Source organism: Jatropha curcas, chromosome 10 (genome assembly GCF_041381405.1).
Source record: "Jatropha curcas cultivar XTBG-Jc1 chromosome 10, XTBG_Jcur_1.0, whole genome shotgun sequence".
In the NCBI taxonomy this organism is placed as follows: Eukaryota; Viridiplantae; Streptophyta; class Magnoliopsida; order Malpighiales; family Euphorbiaceae; genus Jatropha; species Jatropha curcas.
This window is the reverse complement of record NC_143160.1, coordinates 763,458-782,059: the sequence shown is the minus strand read 5'-3', so window position 1 is coordinate 782,059 and position 18,602 is coordinate 763,458. Positions and strand designations below refer to the sequence as shown.

Here is an 18,602-nt window from a genome sequence, read left to right as displayed (position 1 = left end):
GTCTTTAGATGAAAATTGATTAGCGAATCTTTATTATATTTAAGAATAATGAATTATTGATTATTCATTGGTATTAGGGAGTAAATGCCAATACAAATGATAAGCACACCATCTATTATATAAAAAACATTCTATTATTATTTTTCCAATTTCGAATTACAGTCTTCAAAAGTTATAATAATTCTTATTTTAGTTTAGAAATCACTTCTCATGTGTTTAGCTTTTGAAGTGGAGAGGGTTATAATAATTGCTTGTTTATTTTAAAATAATTTCATAAGTTCAAGATTTTTATATACTTGTAGATTTTTTTTTTTAATTTGGAACAATATACAACGATATTAATTTAGCAAATAAAATGCTGAAGGAAATTTTTTTTATCTCTTTTAAGATTTAATTTTAAAAAAATAAATCTAAAATCTTCAAAAAAAAAAAAAATAAAAAACACACTGATTAAGTGTAAAAAAACAAAAAATTAGCTTGAATGCTTAATGTTGGTTTCTTTATTTTTATATTATTAGGAATCTTTGCCCCCAACGCACGAAACTTTTGACAAGCCTTAAAGGATTATTGGGCCGATCATTCAAATTGGGTACTCTATGCAACAGAACAAAGTAAATAAAGGCCCAACATCATTGTAATTTGGGCTTAAAATTGAAGCCCATTTAAATTCTGAGTCAGGTCGAACTTATGTAAATTATGCCCGAGTCTCTTAGTCAGGATCCCAGCCCAAAAACAACAGAATGCAGAGTAGTTGAAAATTGAAATTGATGGGCGTGGTGTGTTTTAGATAAACAAAAAAAAAGAAACACAAGAGTTAGCTAAAGATGATCAATCACATCAAGTAATCATTCTTTTTTTTCTGCAAGCGTTTGAAGATTTGATTGATCATATCACAGAGGTCTTTTCTTTCACTCAATCAAGTTGTAACCAACAAAAGTTAATTAATTTGTGGCAAAAAGAAGAGAAGGGCTTTAATGATGTTTAGTCTTACTTAAATTTACCAATTTAGGAATCCAAATAGAGACATGGCTTTCACATTTTTTCCTTAGAAATTTACCCTTTTTGGACATGTTTTAAGTATCAAATTTCAAATGTTATATTTCTGAATCTCATGTTGAATAATAAAAAAAAAAAAAATTGAATAACTTATAATTTAATTGGATAGTGTATATAACACAAGTCAATTTAATTTTTATGCGAGCGAATTCCGGTGCTTATTTACTTATAATTTTACATATATATTTCAATATTCTTTTTTTTTTTTTTGAAAAGACAATATTCATTTAAAATATATAAAGATGAATAGTCAAATTCATTTTTGCATTTTGCAACCTTGAGTTTGCGACGGTCTGAATTTTGTGAGTGTCTTATAGTGCTTTTAAACTTAAAAATTTTGTTAATACTACATACATTTTCACATTAACAACAACAATTTTTAGAGTTTTTGATTTTTACATGTAAAATATTAATTTATAATAAAGTTATTGTACATTTTAGGATAATCATTTTACATTTTTATCGATTTTATATATGTTTAATTTACCTAATTTTGTAAGTTACCATGTTTAACAAAATGATTTTACAAATTAAAATATTTAATAGGCATTATTTCAATTTGATCAATTTTAATTAAAGGGATTAATTATAGAATATTAAAATTAAAGTACTAAAAAGGGAAAATAAAAAGGAATTGGACTGATCATAGACGTTAATATATATTCATACGGTAATTCGAGACCTAATTAATAATGGAAAGAAAACCCAAATGAAGTAGCTTAAGTCACGAACTTGATCCTCCATAATGTAAATTTCTCTGAATCGATCTCTTTATTTTTTAAAATGAGTCGAAATTAATTAAATTTGTAGATTATTAAAATAAACAAACAAACAACAAAAGAAAGGAAAAGATATACCTTACCTGGCCCTTTCTTATCCCTAATTTTCTTTTAAAAGACCAGGACAAAAGTGAATAGAAGTAGAAAAAGGACAAGAAGATAGCCTCGTTGTGGCAAAGGGATAGTCACGTGACAATTACAATAAAAACATGACAAAAACAAGACATGACGTACGGTACTCGTTATTCACAGAGTAATTTCGTTTTTTTTTTTTTTTTATTCTAATAATTAAATCTAAGTTGAAAACAACAAATCAAATCAATCCTCACCTCTCATCTCCTCCAAATGCAGTCAAAACAAGCACTGCAGCTTTCCCTAGCCAGCACTAACTAGATACCACATCCCTCCAACCAAATTTCTTGGCTACCGTATACTAAACTAAAAAAAGAAATTTTATTTTTTCCTTTTCGCAGTCCATTTGAACTAAAATACTACTTTTATCTAGTTTGGTACACAGACGAATGATTCGTATATTAAGTATAGGTAAATTTTTCCATTTTTCCAAAATAAAAGACTAAGCTCTCGTTTGATTTAAAATTGCCTATTTTCCCAGAAAATATATTTTTCAAAAAATACATTTCAAATGAAATTATTTTGTAGAAAATGTAATATAAATCTGTTTGATATGCAAATCAACTTCGCTGAAGGTAAAAAGCTCTCAAACTACAAATTATAATAATATCCATGATATAATTTTGAGTTTATTTAGAAAATAGGACAAATTAATAAAACATCATCTAAAAGTATTGTACTGTTGCTCTCCAAGCTCAACAATTTTTTTATAGATGTGAGATTAATTTCATTTTACGTTTCAGTATTTGAGGTTGCTCATCTCATAAATGTTTTTCTATTCATCTTAATGAAAGAAATGTAATTAATTAAGTAAATAAATTGATTTTCTTTACTGTCACGTTAACTCCTGCTCAGAGAAGATGCCCTACCTCCACCATTTTCTGCTTCGCATTCATTACCTTTTACCTCTAACGATGAAGCTTAATTGGGTACAATTCTGTATATCCAAGTTCTGTTCAGCTAAGGTCATGACGTTGCTGTGGCAAAAATTTTCATTGCAAAGTAGTACTTCCTAATATTTTCATGCATGTGATTCTCTGACCACTACACTTGCTTCTTCATCAATGAAACTACTTCCTTCTCAGATAAAGAGTAAAAGATTAACTAAAATTTTTAATCAAAAGAAACTTTCTTCCTACTCTTTGATTAGAGTTTGAGACACCCTTTTAATTAATTATAAATGGGCTAAGGTAATTTATCATAATTAGCATATTCTGCTGCTATATATATGCCAACACTGGAAGGCCAAAAAAAAAAAAAAATCGTGAAAGATCTAGAGAATATGTAAAGGCAAGAGTCCCATTAATCTTTTTGGCAAAGGACTGCAAAAGTATTTCCTTTTGCTACTCTTATCTGCAGAAATCACCATTTTTGCTATTTATGTCTCTTTTGGGTTGGATTCTGATAATATATCATTAAGCTAAAAGAATGAAACTTGGCCCCAAACTTAATTAGCCTAAAGTTACTTAATCCCTTTTAGCAGGTAGTTAGGCAAGTGGGTTGCTTAAATGAAGGAGTTAGGGTTTGGCATGTTTAGATTTACACCTGCAAGAGTTAGGGTTTGGCAGGTTTAGATTTACACCCACTCTACAGTTGTGGAGGTTTTTGATTTTTGCTTTGCATAGTTAGATTTTAGACCCCTCTAGTACTGATAAATTAGAAAAGCTTATGGCTGCAAATGGTCAGATAGCCTTCACGATCATGAAACACCATTCAATAATTCCATCACAAAATTGTTTCTTTACTGTCCGAAAAGGAAACGTATAATTCAACTGATTCATGCACTTAATAGCAATTTTTTGACAGTACGAATAAACAACCAAGAAGAAATGTTCATGAAGTTAATGATTGAGAGTGTGGAATGGAGGGAGTTTCGTCTCCGCTTTGCAGGAATGATATGACCATCACTTCAGAGCGTGGTGAATTTGAGATATAGAAATGGCAGATATTTTTCATGTAGTTACAAAGCTTACAGCTCACCCACGCTGCCTAAAACAAGATACGCTGATGTGACCCAAATAGTTCACATGCCCCCACTCTCTATACTCTCTACCCATTATTCTTTTTTCTTTTTTTTTTACTCGGTCCAATTTATGCTTTTTATGCCTTTATTAACAAGAAGTTTCCAATTTACCTATCCTAACTTAATAAAATTTTATGTGTTCAGAGGTTCAAAATTGAATTAGTATGTGTGACATTGAATTAGTGATTTTGTTCTTAATTTCCAACATTGAAATGTTAAAACCTTTATGAGATTGATAACTCCTAAAACTTTTTAAGAGGGGAAAAACATAAGGAGAGAAAAGCTGAAAACGGGTGCTCTTTGGAAGAAATAAAAAATTAAAAAGAGATTGGAGAAAGAGGAATCTAATCAGAGGCCAGGCTCGAGCTCGACTGTCCATGACCACGTTCTTTTTCGCAGCTTTGCCTTCCCTTCAATTTTCTAACTATTTCTTTCTTATAAATCAAAATACATTACGTATGTATCTCTTTTTTTTTTTTTTTCTTTCTATTGTATGCTTTTATTATTATGCATTCAATATGGTTAAGTACAATTATGACCGTTGCATTTAAAATTTCACTTGCTGAGTTCTTGCTTTTACTAAAGAACGTGAGAGAAAAGGACCTGAGATTTCATTGTCAATTAATATTCATTCATTCATTCATTGTTATCACCAACTGGTGGCTTACACGGCAAAAACCGTTGAGATTAAAAGTTTTTTTTTTCTATCAAAATACATTAATGATAGCTTGGGGATTTGACTTTTCTTTAAAATAACTACATTTCTTTATTTGTAAACTAATTTCCAAATACTCAAGGAAAATAAATAAAATCATCAAGAAGCAAAGTGAACTATATCTTTAAATCTTTAAATAAAACAATAAGATTAGACATTCAGAACCTAAAATTATAATTTTTCTATTGCAACGGCCATTTCAGGAGGCTGTTCGAGATAAACAAATTCCAATTTACTTGTGTATCTATTTAGTATTCCATTTTATTTAATATATATTTTTAAGTTTACTTGAAATATATATATATATATATATATATATTTTGTTAAAATAAAATTATATAGAAAAAGTTGTAAAAGAAAAAAAGAGATGTTGGGGGGGTGGGGTTGGGCGTGTGTGTGTGTGTGTGTGTGTGTGTTGAGTGGGTGCTTTGTTTTCACGCTGTCTACCATTGCCCAAAACGCAAGAGGACAAATTCGTTGGTCCGAGAAGACTAGTCAAACTCCCCCAATCGCATGTTATTGATTCTTGAAGGTTAAAAATTCAAATACAAACAAACGGCGACTGATAGATCCAACGGCTAACTATTGGGGTAGGATATTAAGAGCTCTATAGGCCATGGAGTAGGATAATACAATCCTCCAATATATATATATATATATATATATATTTTTTTTTTTTTTTGTTTTGGGGTGAAAAATAAAATTATAAAAAGCCAGTGGTGTTATCTCATAAGATGATAGACCCATTGGACAACGACAAACTGAAATTTGATAATTAAATGATATGCTTGCTCTTTTTCACAGGCACATGGACTTGCATATTTGATTATACAATCCTGTAGGCCACCTGGGGTTATATAAGCATCTTATTTAACTATATTGTAGAACAAATTATGTCCGTCTTTTTTCAATTATTTTTTTAAAAAATTTTAATCTATCAGCGAACAAAAACCAGGCAAATGAACTGGAATTGACATTTTCATCCTCTTGGCTATTTCACTTCAGATAAAAAGATCCAAGAATCTGCCAAAGAATCTGACCAAGTAAAGCATATATTTTCGGAACTTGACCCACATGGGGTCACCCATGGCCCACCGAACACATAATCTTACCCAGATCAATGATCCACTGAAATGGACTAAACAGGTAATTAAAAACTAATTAAATCCTAATTAAAATAAGAAAAAGAGGAACGGTTTAAACAAGGAGGAGGGGGCAAGAGTTCGGGATCAGACTGACGTGCGATAGATTATTCAGCAGAGAGCGCTGGCGCGTCTGCTCATCTGTTTGAATCTTGTCATCATTCCCCAAATTTCACCGCTAAACAACAAAATACGGATTATAAAATATATAAACAAAATTAGTAGAGATAAACACATCAGATTATATTAGATTGCCCATAAGCAAAATACGAGTTCTTGAAGCGCGTGCAGATCAAACACAGCTTGCCATTCCCAACCAGAGAAAGTGAGAAACCAGAGTGAGAGAGAGAGATTCCATATCTTTCAGTCAAGAAACAACTACAGGGATTAGCTGGTTGTTAGATCAGTGGAACAAGAACCAACTAAAATAGGAACATAACGGAATGACATCAACAACAATAACCAACAGAACCCGCCGCTTATATACAGCCATCTAAAAGAACCCCAATGTCATGTGGTAATTTGAAAAAAGAGATAAGGGATAAAAAAAAAATTGAAGAAAAGTCCATAACCGAAATCCCATGAATAGCATTAAACACGCTCTAAAAATCTAAAAGTTAAAAGCTAAATGATGGTGTTGTTGTTACCCTTCTCTCTTTCGCTTTCTCTTCCTTGCTATGTTCGATCAGTCCGGTTCCGGCTACTACTGTGCTGCTGCTGTTGCTGTTGCGCTTTGTTACTGGTTTCTCTTTTTTGAGGAGATGATGAAAATAGTTGACCAAAGCCGAATACAGAGACTGACTTAGAAGTTCCTCTCAGGGAACAAACGGGAACATTGAGAACTGGAGTGACTCTCACATTGGCTGAATATGACCTCTCCATTCCTCTGTGCTTGAATCTTGGACCGCCGTTGAAGCTACTTGGACTACTGGAACTCCTTTCCAAGCTCTGGAAAACTATCTTCCCTGACGAATTCATTCTCGGACTGTCCACTGAAACTCCTCTGCTCGTCACTCCACTCGATTCCCCTGCGGTCCTTCTCATTGGGCTCCTCCCCGCTCTCGTACTAGCCGTTGGATTATTGTTACTGTTGTTGCTGCTATTGCAATTAGTCTCTGATCTAGGCTTCACCATTCTCATTCTAGGAGGATTTTGGTTTGGATTGCGATTGAGGACAAATGGGTTTGGGCTCGGGTTAGGATTTTGGAGGGAGTTCAAACTCGTGTTTGGTTTCTCTGAATCGAGTGAAAGTCTAGGGAGATCCTCATGTTCATGGCTCGAAGATGAAGAAGAAAGCGATAATCGAGAAGAAGAAATGGAAACGGACTCACAATCTGAGTCCTTTAACAACGGAAGACTCAGAGAGTGGTCTAAGGAAGATGAAGAGCTGCAACTGCAAGATTTTGAGCTTCTATGCAAGAAATGCTTCAAAGATTTTGGGTTAAGGTTTGATGAAGATGACGAAGAGGTTGTTTTATGGGTTTCAGCTTTGTTATTCGCATTCTGGTATAGCTTTTTCAACCCTAAGAGCTCCTTCCATCGGCTCGAACACCTAGGGGCTTTCGGGGAAAATAAGTAGGGATCAGTGCTGGATATTTCCATCTCCATTCTACGACAAGATTTCGCAGTCTCCGGCGATCTGATCTCGTTCATAGCATTAACCGGCTTAAGACTAGTAACTTGCAGTGGCACAAGCTTCCCATCGGAAAAAAGCTCGTCGGCGGGTAGCATGGTTACAGGATCCTCCAGTCGGAACTCAAAGTCGACAGGATCTAGAATCTCCGGCGGATTTTCAACCGGAGTATCACATGAGACAGTTTTGGAGGATCCTGGTTGCTTGGAGGCATCTTCTTCGCGACTGAAAGAGATTCGGGGACTCAACCAGCCATACGATGGGTAAGCAGCCGGCGAGAAATTCTCCGGCGACACACTTATATTGTTCACACAAGCCGACGCCATGCCCTACAATCATGCAAGGAAAGCACTGCTCATGTAAATGAATGAGTCACACTCTTGGTTTGTTAGGGGAGTGCTGTACAGCATTAACGGAAATCCTCAGGCGGATGAGATCTATAGAGAGAGAGAGAGGGAGGGAGGGGTGGTTTTGTTGGCGCTTTTGTTAGGGTTTGGAAACAGAGAAATGATATGGGCGCTTAATTCCAAGTGGCTTTGCGTATAACCAGCCCACTGTCTCTGTTAAATTGAAATCTATACTGATTTTTTTTAGATATATTAACAAGCGTGTTGTAATTTTTGTATGGGAAGGCATTTGCGACGTCGTTTCTTGGAATTTTCCCTCATCTCTCCCTCTCTGGCTTTGGGTGTGTTTTTTGGATCAAATTTTTGAGAATAGCTCTATTATTGAATGGAGAATGTATATGAAATGACCAATTTAAACTTTCAATATATGTTATGGCGTGCTGGGCTGGATAAAGAAATAATGCAATATGAATATTCATATAGAAAGAGGTTAGAAATTTGAGCGATCTTTTTTGGCATTAGCATGCAAAACAATAATTAATCAATCAACTATTTCCATCCACAAAGTGCGGTTGCACTTGACTTCTTTATGTCCATATCAAATAACTAACCGTTCTATCTAAAACAGTCACCCATTTCTAAGCCATCAAAATTTCTTACTTCTGTAAAGATTATGAATTGAATTGCTTAAATCCGGTGTGTGCACCACCATGAAAACTAGGGTTGTGAATGAATAGATATGAACACCAATTTATTATATTTAAAACTTGGCTAAAGCTCGATTTTAAACTTTCGAATTTGAAAATTTTAAATTTAAATTTAAATTCAGTTTAATTCAAGTTCAATTTGAAAAATTTTAAATTTGAGTTCGACTTGAATAAATCTAATATAATTATATAAATGTAGACATAGAACCTCAATAATACTCTGCGAGCTTTCGAGCTTAATATCATTAAGATAGAGCTGAATATTTTCGAACTTTTTCAAGTAGAGTTTGAATAGGTTGCGGGTTAGTTTGGTTTATTTAAGCCACTAATGAAAACCCATGAAAAATAATTTTTTATTAAAATATAATTGATTGAAAAAAATAGAATAGTGTGAAAATAATTATTAAATATTTTTTTATTTTGATTTATATATTTGTGGACTTTTAATTAAAATATCAATGTATCAAAATTTATTACTTAAACCTTCAACAGTGAAATACCTTTAAAAAAAAAAACCTTCAACAGTGAAATGATTTGAATCCTAAAATATAGGACAGTAAAAATCTGGACTATAAGAAAAAATAAAAAGTTAATTTCATTAAAGAGGCAAATTGTCAGGAAGAGAGTCGAAAGCCACAATATTAAGAGCTCAAACTGGAAATTCTTGCAACCAAACAGAAACCGTGTCAGAGCCTTTAAAACGTTGAGCCCAAAAGCGGATAGCCAGCCTTGTTCAAGTTCCTGGTTCCTGCTGCTGCTCTTCAAGGGAGAAACTGCAATTTTTAAATGAATTTAATTAATGAATTACACAATTTTAAATCTGGTGAAATCATTATATATTGTTTGGTTTAAACGAACTGGAGTTGAAGTATTCTTATGTTTAAAATCATACAATTTTTATGATGTGAAAAATGAAAATATAGCGCCTAAGTTTTTATTTATGTAATAAATAGTAATATCTTGGTCTTTTTCTCAGCAATTCATTATGTCGACACTTGTTTAGCTTGTAGATGTAGGTTAAGTGCTTGGGTCGATGCCGAGTCCAAAAGGGCTTTTCGTTCTCGGGCTTGGTCCAGTAGAGGTTAGGCTGTTCGACCTAACCGAAAACGAAGCCCAAAACAGGTAAATTTCAACCCCCTTGTCCATTCCGAAGCTAAACCCTAATTTTAGCTCTTTATATTCGCCATATCCTCGTCAATCGTCATTGCTTCTTCTGTTATAAGGTTCTCTTTATTCTATATTGTTTTTTTGTTCTTCTTTTTTTTTTTTTTTTAAATGAGTTTGTGATTTGATCTGAACGGAGAAGATGATGATATTAGATGTCGCCCCAGTCTTACAAGCATATATGATGCTTGATGGTGATTGACACTCCATTATCTGATTCTCTTCTCCTCAATTTGACAACTGAAATTTGGAAAATCGGTACAATTATGTGCAAGTAGATGCGTGATGATGCCTATCCATTAAATTCTGACATCATTGTTAATATGATGATCTCAAAAACATGCACTACCATCTGATTCCTCTTGCGCTTTCAATCTGCAATTTTTTTTTTTTTCTTGATTCCAGCGTAAAGAATCACTTTCGTGCAATCTGTGATGCAATTATCATGTAGTTTATTTACTGATGTTACAGTGATTCGCATATTCACCATCTTTCGACTGAGATTGCCTACTTTTGTTGATTTTTTTAAAATAAAGAATTCAACTTCATACTGTAGTAGAAGTTGCCGGATGGTATCTGACGCCTGCGCTTCATTAAACGGCTAGGCGTTTCGTATGAACGGCAAATAGAAATATTTACAGGCAATTGCGACACGGTCTGCTCATTAGCTTGCCGTTACTTTAATCCTGATTACATTTTATTTTTCTAAATAATAATTATTTAGTTATTTATTTCTTAATTGAATGGCTTTATTTTCTATACAGGTATTAAATCTGATATTTTTCATTACAAGATTGCCAAAAACAAATAAATAAATTTGATGATAATATAAAATCGTTTATTAAGAAAAATTATTGAGATGACAAACTCCGACAGTATAAACGCGGATGTTCACAAGAAAAAAAAAAAAACAAGGTAACTCGGATATTTCTGCTTGCCTTAGCCCGAAGCTTGACCTTGGAGACTGAAGAAAAACACCGGAGAGACCATCTATTACAAGAAATTTCACCAATTTAGTGAGTAAAAACTATGTATCTTGTTTTTCAGTCCATTGGACTCGTAATGAGTTAAAAAAAAAAAAAGAATAATGTAAAATTTAACCTTATATTACACCCAGTTTGTCCGGCATTAATGGAGATTTTCAGAAAATCTGAACAACATTAAACAAACTTAGTTGGGCTAGAAAAGCTTCAATAAATATGCACATCTGAAAATGCCTCTAACATTTATACTGAACGCCAATGGCACATGATAAATATCCACATGCACCCAAGATTTGCATGGATCATGAAGTCAAATTCTAAAACATTTTCCATATGGACCATACCTTGTATACTCTGACCTTCTGCACCTAATGAACAACCAATTGAAGTTTTTAAAGATTTAATCCAATAGACTGGATCTCAGGCGTGTGATAGTGCTCAGTTAGAAACTTGACTGCTTAAATACAAAGCTTGAATCCAACACAAGACAGGTAAAATCTGACAAGAAGGACACACTCAAACTCACTAATAACCATGCCATAGCAATATCCTGGCATCGGTAACCATGACACTTAGAAATCGACTCATCTTTCAAAAAATGGCTGAACATAATCATTAGTCTTCAAATTAGCTCCTTTGTAAATAGATAGAAGAAAAACGCAAAGTAAAGACCATTGCTTTCTGGATGTTTGTGGCAGGCGGGTGGTTGCAAATAGCACAGCACACACTTTTCTGCAGGTGCAAGTAGCTCTATCAGAAGTTTGAATCTGCAAGGGAAACGCTTTTTTTTATGAAACCAGCAATTCTTCTACGCACAAAAAGATAGCCAACTATAATTCAACTTGAACTTCAAAAACCAATCGAATGATGGGCAGATCAAACAGATTGACTATGGTACATAAATTTTTCAGACATATTTTAGTCTTAGATGAGATCATATCTGTGATGATGACCGATCAAGCACATGAAGCAATGGAAGAAGCTCCATTTAACAGTTTGTGAGAGTTAAAGAGAAGAGAAAGTTGCTTCTTTTGTTGAAATAGATTCAATTTCTGCAACACATTGAAGTCTTTGCCCATCCAAACATATAAATAAAGTATGTTTTTATTTGAAAAATCTCAGCATAGCATTGTCTTTCTGTTAGATATTTAGTTTCACAATAATCACTGTCTTTTAAAACTGTAATATTATTCGAAGAAAATGCTGAAGGAACACATACCAAATAAAAGATTTAGAAGTGCATGATTGAGAACCAATGCTAGTTGTCAGGAACTCCCTGAATGTGTTTTCTCTGCACATAAAGAAAAAAAAAAAAAAAAAAAGAAGATTATATATATATCATTCTCTGAAGCATATAATGCAATGACAAGTGACAATATCAAAAATAATCAGGAGCAGGAATTGGATTACACTGAAGTTTTCCAGATTAATAGATATCTAGACTATAGTATTAAACAAAAAATAAAAATAAAAAGTATACACAGCACAAGAGGAAATTATAAATACCTTGAAGAACACCCACAGATAGCATCCGATCCATATTATCAATACGACGCTGTATAGACTTTAGAAGAGAGTTCAATGACGAAACTCTCTTTTTAACTCCTGAAATCTTTGCAGCATGCTGCATAATGAATGGCAAGGGCGCATCTTCTAACAATTGATCAAGCTCTAAAACCCATCCAAAGCCAATAAAAAATTCATCTTAACAAGCAGGAAGAATAGAGTTACAAAATAAACCTAAACCCGCAACATTTGTTACGGATATAACAGAGATTTAAAATAAACTTTGAATCCCAAAAATATTTCTACAGCCAAGATAATACAATTACCTCGGGTAAGACGATCGATGGCTGAATTAAGTTGGTCTTGGCTTTTGAGAGTTTCTTGAGCTTTAGAATCGAAATCCCTAATAACATTGGCTAGCATAGTTGATAAACCCTTGGCCAATGCGTCGCTGCTCTTATTGATTTCATCTTCAGTGTTGGTTTTAGATTTGTGTTCTTGCGAATTAATTTCATTCGAATCTTTATTTCCATTAGATGAAACTGTACGTTCCGCTTCAACGGAAATACAGACGCTACTTTGGTCAGTTGAGTCGCAACTCCCTTTCGAGGTTTCCATTTTGACTCCGGATTTCGGGTGTCGAAGGGAGGAAGAAGAAGAAGATGGAACTTATGTGGTAATGGGCCAACATATTCCATGAGGACTATTTACAATAGAAATGGGCTCAATAGCCCATTTAAAACTTTTAATAAGAGGACAGTGTTGTTGGATCCTAAAGGGCCCATCTTACTTTGTAACGGACCTTATAGCCCTAAAGAACTTCAAACGGACGAAAATAACCCTCTAGCTTCGCAAGGATTAGGGTTTCCAATTGCCAAAACCTTGTCGCCTATAAATATCTAAGAGAGGGCATATTCAATCGTCTTAAAAATTTATATTAGAAAATCTGGTCGATTCTTGTCAAATCGCCGAAAGAGGAAGAGAAGCTGTTTCAGAGAGCTTGAACCAAGATGAGAGCTAAGGTATGATTTTGGTTTCACTGTTCGAATTGTAATCTTATCTTTCGAATGCTATTGCTGGTATCTTGGTAGCTAGATTCACATGTTAGGGTTTTAGAATCACGAAAGGCATGGTGATTTTGGTCTGCTTTCTAGATTTCGAAATGTATCTGCGAGCATGATTTTTTTGTTGTCTGAGTGAAGTAAAACATGGGTTTGAAGACTATACTTGACGGTGAGATTGGAAGCAGTGTTCTAGTAGTCTCCTGAATTAGTTTCTCACAGTCCTTTTTTCCTTCAATGAAATGCAAATAAAGAATATATTAATAATAGGTACAATGGGTAGATCAATCCAATCTGTAAGAATTTTTTCTGTGCAATTTGATTAGCGTTCTTATTCCAATAGCGGTTTACTTTGTTTTTTACATTGGATTGTGCTTCTGCCATATTTCCAGTAGGGCTTTTGCTTGCATGCTTGATCTATTGTTGTCTGTTTTTGCTGGTATTTATAATGTTTAAACTTGAATGAGCTGCCATGAATTGTTTCTAGCTGAAACTAATATTTTTCTCTCTTGCACATGTTCTATTGGTTTTTACAATGGTTATTTTAATTGTTCGGTGAAACTAATTCCTTCTGTTGGTATCTACTCTTTATTCAATAAAGTAATCTTAATGTGTTGTTTGTTGTTTCTACGATACAGTGGAAGAAGAAGCGCATGAGAAGATTGAAGAGGAAGCGCCGAAAGATGAGGCAGAGATCCAAGTAGGCATGTGGAGTGGTACGATATGGGGTTCTTTCCTAGTGATATACTTTCAGCCTTCAGCCTATGGTTCATTAAAATGAATGACTGAATGATGTTCTATAGGGGGAACTCGTTTTGTTTTCTGTGTTCTAGTTTTAGCTTTAGCAATTGTTATTGAGGAGACAGTGATGTTTTCCGACTTGTGGGTTAAATGTTTTTAATCGTATTTGACTTCTATTTTAGTATTGTTTTCAAATGGATGAAGAATCTGCTTAAAAAAGTCCTATTTCACTATGATCTAATCCTTAATATAATGTTCCTTGTATTGAAATGTGTATGATAAATATTTTTTTTATCCCGTCTTTCCTGGTTTACTGTAGCATGTTCCTATTCTCTCATTTCATCCCACTTTGCTTGTTTTCTTGTAAGACTAGAAGATGGATTCTAGGTCTCTGTTGCTTTATCTTGGAATATTTATTAGGGTGTTTACTATAAATTGGATTCTATGAGTTTATGAAATTTATTTTTCGATATCTTCAAATCCATTGAATTGATTTATAAAATTTATTTATTCCAAACAAGGGATATGGCCATTTTCTGATGGAAAGATGGTAAAATATACAGGCTTTTAGCATTACAAAGTATCAGGTTGTAATCTTTATTTTTCGCCCCTCCGCTTAACTTCTAAGTTAAGTGGTGTTTGTAAGTTCCAAAGTCACCTGAATGAATGATAAATCAATTAGTTTTGGGTAAGTCAAACATAGAATTGAATAAACCGTTCTGGGTTTTATTCAACTCGACCTTAATAAATTAATAATGACGATACTATAAGGTTCACCAAACATGATCCTTCGAGAATTATCCGTTAATGGCCGCAGCAAATGCATATGATGAAATGTTGGCGAATGCGCACCTATGAGAAGGGAAAAAGAAGGTTCTAAGGCGAGATTTTTACTTTCATCGGAAAAGTAAGTACCTAGAGCAATATCTAGCATTTAGCATTTCCAAGAATATAGTAAAAATCATACACCAATTGTATGTTTTGTGTTACATATCAATGATAGATGAAGCTGATGAATTATATGTCACAGCAAATCAAATCAACCATGTGAATTGTTTGCTAACTGAAAGATGCAAGATCTCTGCCATATGCTTGAAGGAAGCAGAGATATATAACATGACCGCTTGCCAACCTCTCTAAAATTTGTATAAATTTTGAATGTTAGCCTCTCTTCGATCTTCATTCCATAGATTTCTTAATTTGGCATCGCTATGGCTCTCAATCTGAAGAGTCACAATCTAAATTTCTTGGGGTAGTTTTCTATTCCAGCGGGCTACTGAATGCGGATTTATATTGGAAAACCCTCAAGGTCGTATTGCACAGAAAGTCTTTCAACTGTACTTTGACTCATAACTCGTCTTAGATGCAATTCTTTTAAGACTTCTGCTGCTACTCCCTTCTCATCCTCATGGATAATTCCTTCTATCAGAATAGTGTAAGTTGTTTCACTAGGCTTGTACCCCTTCTCAATCATCATCTCAAAAACCTCCAAGGACAAATCTGTTCTGTGAGATTTACAAAATCCTAGTATAAGGGCATTGAAATTGTCAACATCAGGCTTGTAATGATTTTCTTCCAATAACTTAAAAACCTCCATTGCTTCATATAGCATTCCTTCAATACACAATCCTCTTATCAAAGATGAGTAAGTGTAAGAATCAGGAGTAAATCCATACTTTGTCATCTCATATAAAAGCTGAAATGCTGGATACGTGTTCCCTTTTTTACACAAACACGAGACTACACCTTTGTAGAAGTCATGGGGGGAAGCAGTTTGTTTATTGCTCAAGCTTTGGATTAGGGAAAATGACTCTTGAACCTTTCCGTCCTTGCAGAGCACAGCAATGGCATTGAAAGTTCCCTCATTGGGATTAATACGGTGATGAATCATTTGGTCTAGACACTTAACCACAAGGTCCACCTTACCCTCTCTGCAAAGGCGTGCGATAATTGGATTATAGGCAGTAGCAGTGGGCTTAAATGGTCCCTTCATCATTTCATCAATAATCTGAAGAGCCTGTTCTGTCCTGCCATGAAATGCGAGTGAACCAACTAATATATTATAGGTAACAATTGTTGGAGACCGTTCCTCACCATCCATCTCAGACATAAGATCATTTGCCTCCTCCCATCGTCCCTCGTAACAGAGACTACGCAGTAGAATATTACAGCTTACAACATTCGGATTGAACCCTTTTGAAGGCAGACTCCTGAATAACTGAATTGCCTCTTCAATCCTACCTTCCTTACACAATCCAGTTAACAAAACATTATAACTAACCAAATTAGGCTGCCCGCCCTTTGCAATTATCTCATCTAAAAGCCTCATTGCTTCATTCACTCCTCTCTCCTTATAAGTTGCTTCAAGCAAGGACGAGTAAGTGAATGCATTTGGGACCAACCCTTTCTGCATTAACTTATCCAGAAACTGCAAGCTCTTATTCAAGTTCCCGTTCAAGCAAAACCCTCTAACAAGCGAATTATAGGTAACAGTATTGGGTGGGTAGCCATATTCTTCCATTTTCTCCACTAACTGCATTGCGTGCCCAATGTTTCCCCTCTTGCACAAATAGTTTACCAAAAAAGTATAAGCAGAAGCATCAGGAATAATACCAGAACCAATCATAATTTCCATCACTCTTATTGCTTTCTTCATCTTATTTGACTTGCACAAATCATACAATAGCTGTGTTGTTTGAACGGCATCAGGCTTTAGTCCCTTCTTAACCAAAAACTCTAGATGAAAAAATGCATCACTGAGCCTAATTTCCCTACTTCTTTGATCATTCTTACCAGATCTCCAATTGGGTAGTGTAGCAACGGAGTCTTTTGGTGAAATTGTGATCTGGGTAGATGCCAAAACTCTAGTAAATCCTTTGTTGAGTGAGAACGAATGGAGATTTGGTACATGAGAAAAGAACCCGCAAGCTATTCTTGCTGCCTCTGGAAATGCTTTCGTTAAAGGTGATACTGAATTTACCAAACTTGCCATGGACAAAATCCACTAATGAATTTTTTCTAGCAAAAAGATTTTAGCTTTAGCTCCTTTCCACTAACAAAGCTGAAGAATTCAAATGTCTAGGTTTTCCTAATACTGTGCTCCACCCTAAAAGCAAGCGAAAAAGAAAGAAGTTGTACTATGGATGAATGAATATGAGATAAAATGTGAAAGACACAAGAGTGGCATCTGATATACGAACAGACATACACGAAAATAATGCAAATAAACAGAGAATAGGGTTAACATACAGCTTTTGATATATCGCAGCTCGATTCTTTTCTCGACAATGAAAAAGTTACTGGAGAAATCCAAGAAAAGAGCGAGAGATGAATGATGAAAAAGGCAACAGTGATATGCAGTGTTGTTTATTTTCGCTATCTATTTTCTTCTCTTTCGTGCAGCGCAGAGGGAAGGTACTAGGCTTCTGTTTGGTCCAGTCCAGTCCAGTCGCATCCAATCTGTAATTGCTCTCTGGTTATCCAAGAGTCTTTAGTTGCGGATTGATGTCATTATCACGCCTAATACGCGCCACAGATTGTCGTTTCCACATTGGGCCCTCCTCCTCCGGTTGTAAGCCCAGACCAATATTAAGTTGTAAGTTGGTCTAACCCAAACAGGTGAACGCTAGCCCGACAAATTCGAAGTTGGAATACGTATAATCTTATCCAAACAAGGTTACATCGCAGGCACACATTGCAAAATTGAAAACTGAGAAAAGGGACCACGTGTCAATGAAAAGACACTTGTCAATCTGAAGCTCTCACAATTTGCCACGTAAACCATCCAGGACGTCCAATATTTATATGGATAGATAATAATTCCAGCAACTGGCATGTTGAGAGAGAGAGAGAGAGAGTTGATGGAGAAAGAATGGCAAAGAGTAAGGATGATATCAAGTATGGGACAGCACAGGCAAAGCTATCAGAAGATGAAAGTCTAAGGATGAGGTATAAGCATGGGACTCCGCTTGAAGGAGGCAAGATTGCTGATTCTGAGACTGTTGATCTCTTCTCTAGTGCTCATAATATTCCCAAATCATCGGACTCCGCCACTTCCACTGATCAATCTCAGAGCCACCGCCCCTCGAATGCCGCCGGAGGAAATGCTACCAATAACAATCCCACCACTACCAATGATTGAGAGTTTTATTTTGTTTCATGTAATCTGAGAGCGTGTCGTAGAAAAAAGAAGTGTTAGAATGTTTCTTCTGCTGCTCTCCAGAAACTATATGTGTAATAATAATTTAGTTTTTTTTTTCCTAAGATAGCAATATATAAAAATTATTAGATAGTTTTGTAATAATTCCTGGAAAAAAAAAAAGCATGAGACGACCAGTCCGAAGGATCGTCTTTAAAAATAAAGCAACCAGACACGTTCAAAAAAATAGACGAGTTGTCATTCGTGTAGTTCAATCAGAAAAGCCCAAGTCGTTTCCGTACAACGATAATCTATTCATTTGCGTCAAAGATAAAATAGACATGTTAGTTGTCACTAAAACAAAGAAGGGCTCGTTTGTGCCGGTTGAATAATTCGTTGAAACAGCCCACATAATGGCCCAATTATAACAAAATTAGGGCTCCTTAAAGCATAAGCCCAAATAAAAAGCCCATTT

The 18,602-nt window shown here is 34.7% G+C and overlaps 4 protein-coding genes, 1 long non-coding RNA gene and 3 other non-coding genes across 10 annotated transcripts; 4 read left to right on the top strand and 4 right to left on the bottom strand.

The window, feature by feature from the left end:
• Positions 1 to 5,927: 5,927 nt before the first annotated feature.
• On the bottom strand, positions 5,928 to 6,017 carry LOC119370873 (small nucleolar RNA Z122). Its single transcript, XR_005178423.1, has one exon. It is a non-coding gene; the product is annotated as a small nucleolar RNA Z122 (small nucleolar RNA).
• Positions 6,018 to 6,173: 156 nt separating this feature from the next.
• On the bottom strand, positions 6,174 to 8,180 carry LOC105646225 (uncharacterized). The gene has a single exon (XM_012232040.4). It carries the CDS (start codon positions 7,804 to 7,806, stop codon positions 6,523 to 6,525), a length of 1,284 nt encoding a protein of 427 aa, XP_012087430.1. The 5' UTR covers positions 7,807 to 8,180; the 3' UTR covers positions 6,174 to 6,522.
• Positions 8,181 to 9,836: 1,656 nt separating this feature from the next.
• Positions 9,837 to 9,918, top strand: LOC119370874 (small nucleolar RNA U31b). Its single transcript, XR_005178424.1, has one exon. It is a non-coding gene; the product is annotated as a small nucleolar RNA U31b (small nucleolar RNA).
• A 55-nt stretch (positions 9,919 to 9,973) lies between these two features.
• LOC119370872 (small nucleolar RNA Z195/SNORD33/SNORD32 family) lies at positions 9,974 to 10,060 on the top strand. The gene has a single exon (XR_005178422.1). It is a non-coding gene; the product is annotated as a small nucleolar RNA Z195/SNORD33/SNORD32 family (small nucleolar RNA).
• An 827-nt stretch (positions 10,061 to 10,887) lies between these two features.
• Positions 10,888 to 12,865, bottom strand: LOC105646226 (SNARE-associated protein-like protein). 3 transcript variants are annotated; one of them, XM_037639852.2, is made up of 4 exons: positions 12,514 to 12,865; positions 12,188 to 12,385; positions 11,901 to 11,972; positions 10,888 to 11,413 (listed from the first exon to the last, which is right to left on the bottom strand). In XM_037639852.2, exons 1-3 carry the CDS (start codon positions 12,803 to 12,805, stop codon positions 11,947 to 11,949), a joined length of 516 nt encoding a protein of 171 aa, XP_037495780.1. In that variant the 5' UTR covers positions 12,806 to 12,865; the 3' UTR covers positions 10,888 to 11,413; positions 11,901 to 11,946. The 3 variants fall into 3 exon arrangements, with proteins under 3 accessions (XP_037495780.1, XP_037495779.1, XP_012087432.1); XM_037639851.2 differs by having other exon boundaries at positions 10,888 to 11,448; positions 12,514 to 12,861; XM_012232042.4 differs by having other exon boundaries at positions 10,888 to 11,448; positions 12,188 to 12,352; positions 12,514 to 12,851.
• A 24-nt stretch (positions 12,866 to 12,889) lies between these two features.
• LOC105646227 (uncharacterized) lies at positions 12,890 to 14,222 on the top strand. The gene is made up of 2 exons (XR_002285769.3): positions 12,890 to 13,209; positions 13,887 to 14,222. It is a non-coding gene; the product is annotated as an uncharacterized LOC105646227 (long non-coding RNA).
• Positions 14,223 to 14,901: 679 nt separating this feature from the next.
• On the bottom strand, positions 14,902 to 17,719 carry LOC105646224 (Pentatricopeptide repeat (PPR) superfamily protein). Its single transcript, XM_012232039.4, has 2 exons — positions 17,239 to 17,719; positions 14,902 to 17,095 (listed from the first exon to the last, which is right to left on the bottom strand). Exon 2 carries the CDS (start codon positions 16,979 to 16,981, stop codon positions 15,278 to 15,280), a length of 1,704 nt encoding a protein of 567 aa, XP_012087429.1. The 5' UTR covers positions 16,982 to 17,095; positions 17,239 to 17,719; the 3' UTR covers positions 14,902 to 15,277.
• Positions 17,720 to 17,810: 91 nt separating this feature from the next.
• SMP1 (seed maturation protein) lies at positions 17,811 to 18,276 on the top strand. The gene has a single exon (XM_012232038.4). It carries the CDS (start codon positions 17,861 to 17,863, stop codon positions 18,128 to 18,130), a length of 270 nt encoding a protein of 89 aa, XP_012087428.1. The 5' UTR covers positions 17,811 to 17,860; the 3' UTR covers positions 18,131 to 18,276.
• The last annotated feature ends 326 nt before the right edge of the window (positions 18,277 to 18,602 follow it).

Bases quoted from the DNA above. Each gene is read 5' to 3' on its own strand.
- LOC105646225 (XM_012232040.4), bottom strand. From the start codon at position 7,806: ATGGCGTCGGCTTGTGTGAACAATATAAGTGTGTCGCCGGAGAATTTC.
- LOC105646226 (XM_037639852.2), bottom strand. From the start codon at position 12,805: ATGGAAACCTCGAAAGGGAGTTGCGACTCAACTGACCAAAGTAGCGTC. The intron at 12,386-12,513 runs GTAATTGTATTA...CTGCTTGTTAAG, and splicing joins CATCGATCGTCTTACCCGAG to ATGAATTTTTTATTGGCTTT. The intron at 11,973-12,187 runs GTATTTATAATT...CTTTATGTGCAG, and splicing joins ATCTGTGGGTGTTCTTCAAG to AGAAAACACATTCAGGGAGT.
- SMP1 (XM_012232038.4), top strand. From the start codon at position 17,861: ATGGCAAAGAGTAAGGATGATATCAAGTATGGGACAGCACAGGCAAAG.
- LOC105646224 (XM_012232039.4), bottom strand. From the start codon at position 16,981: ATGGCAAGTTTGGTAAATTCAGTATCACCTTTAACGAAAGCATTTCCA.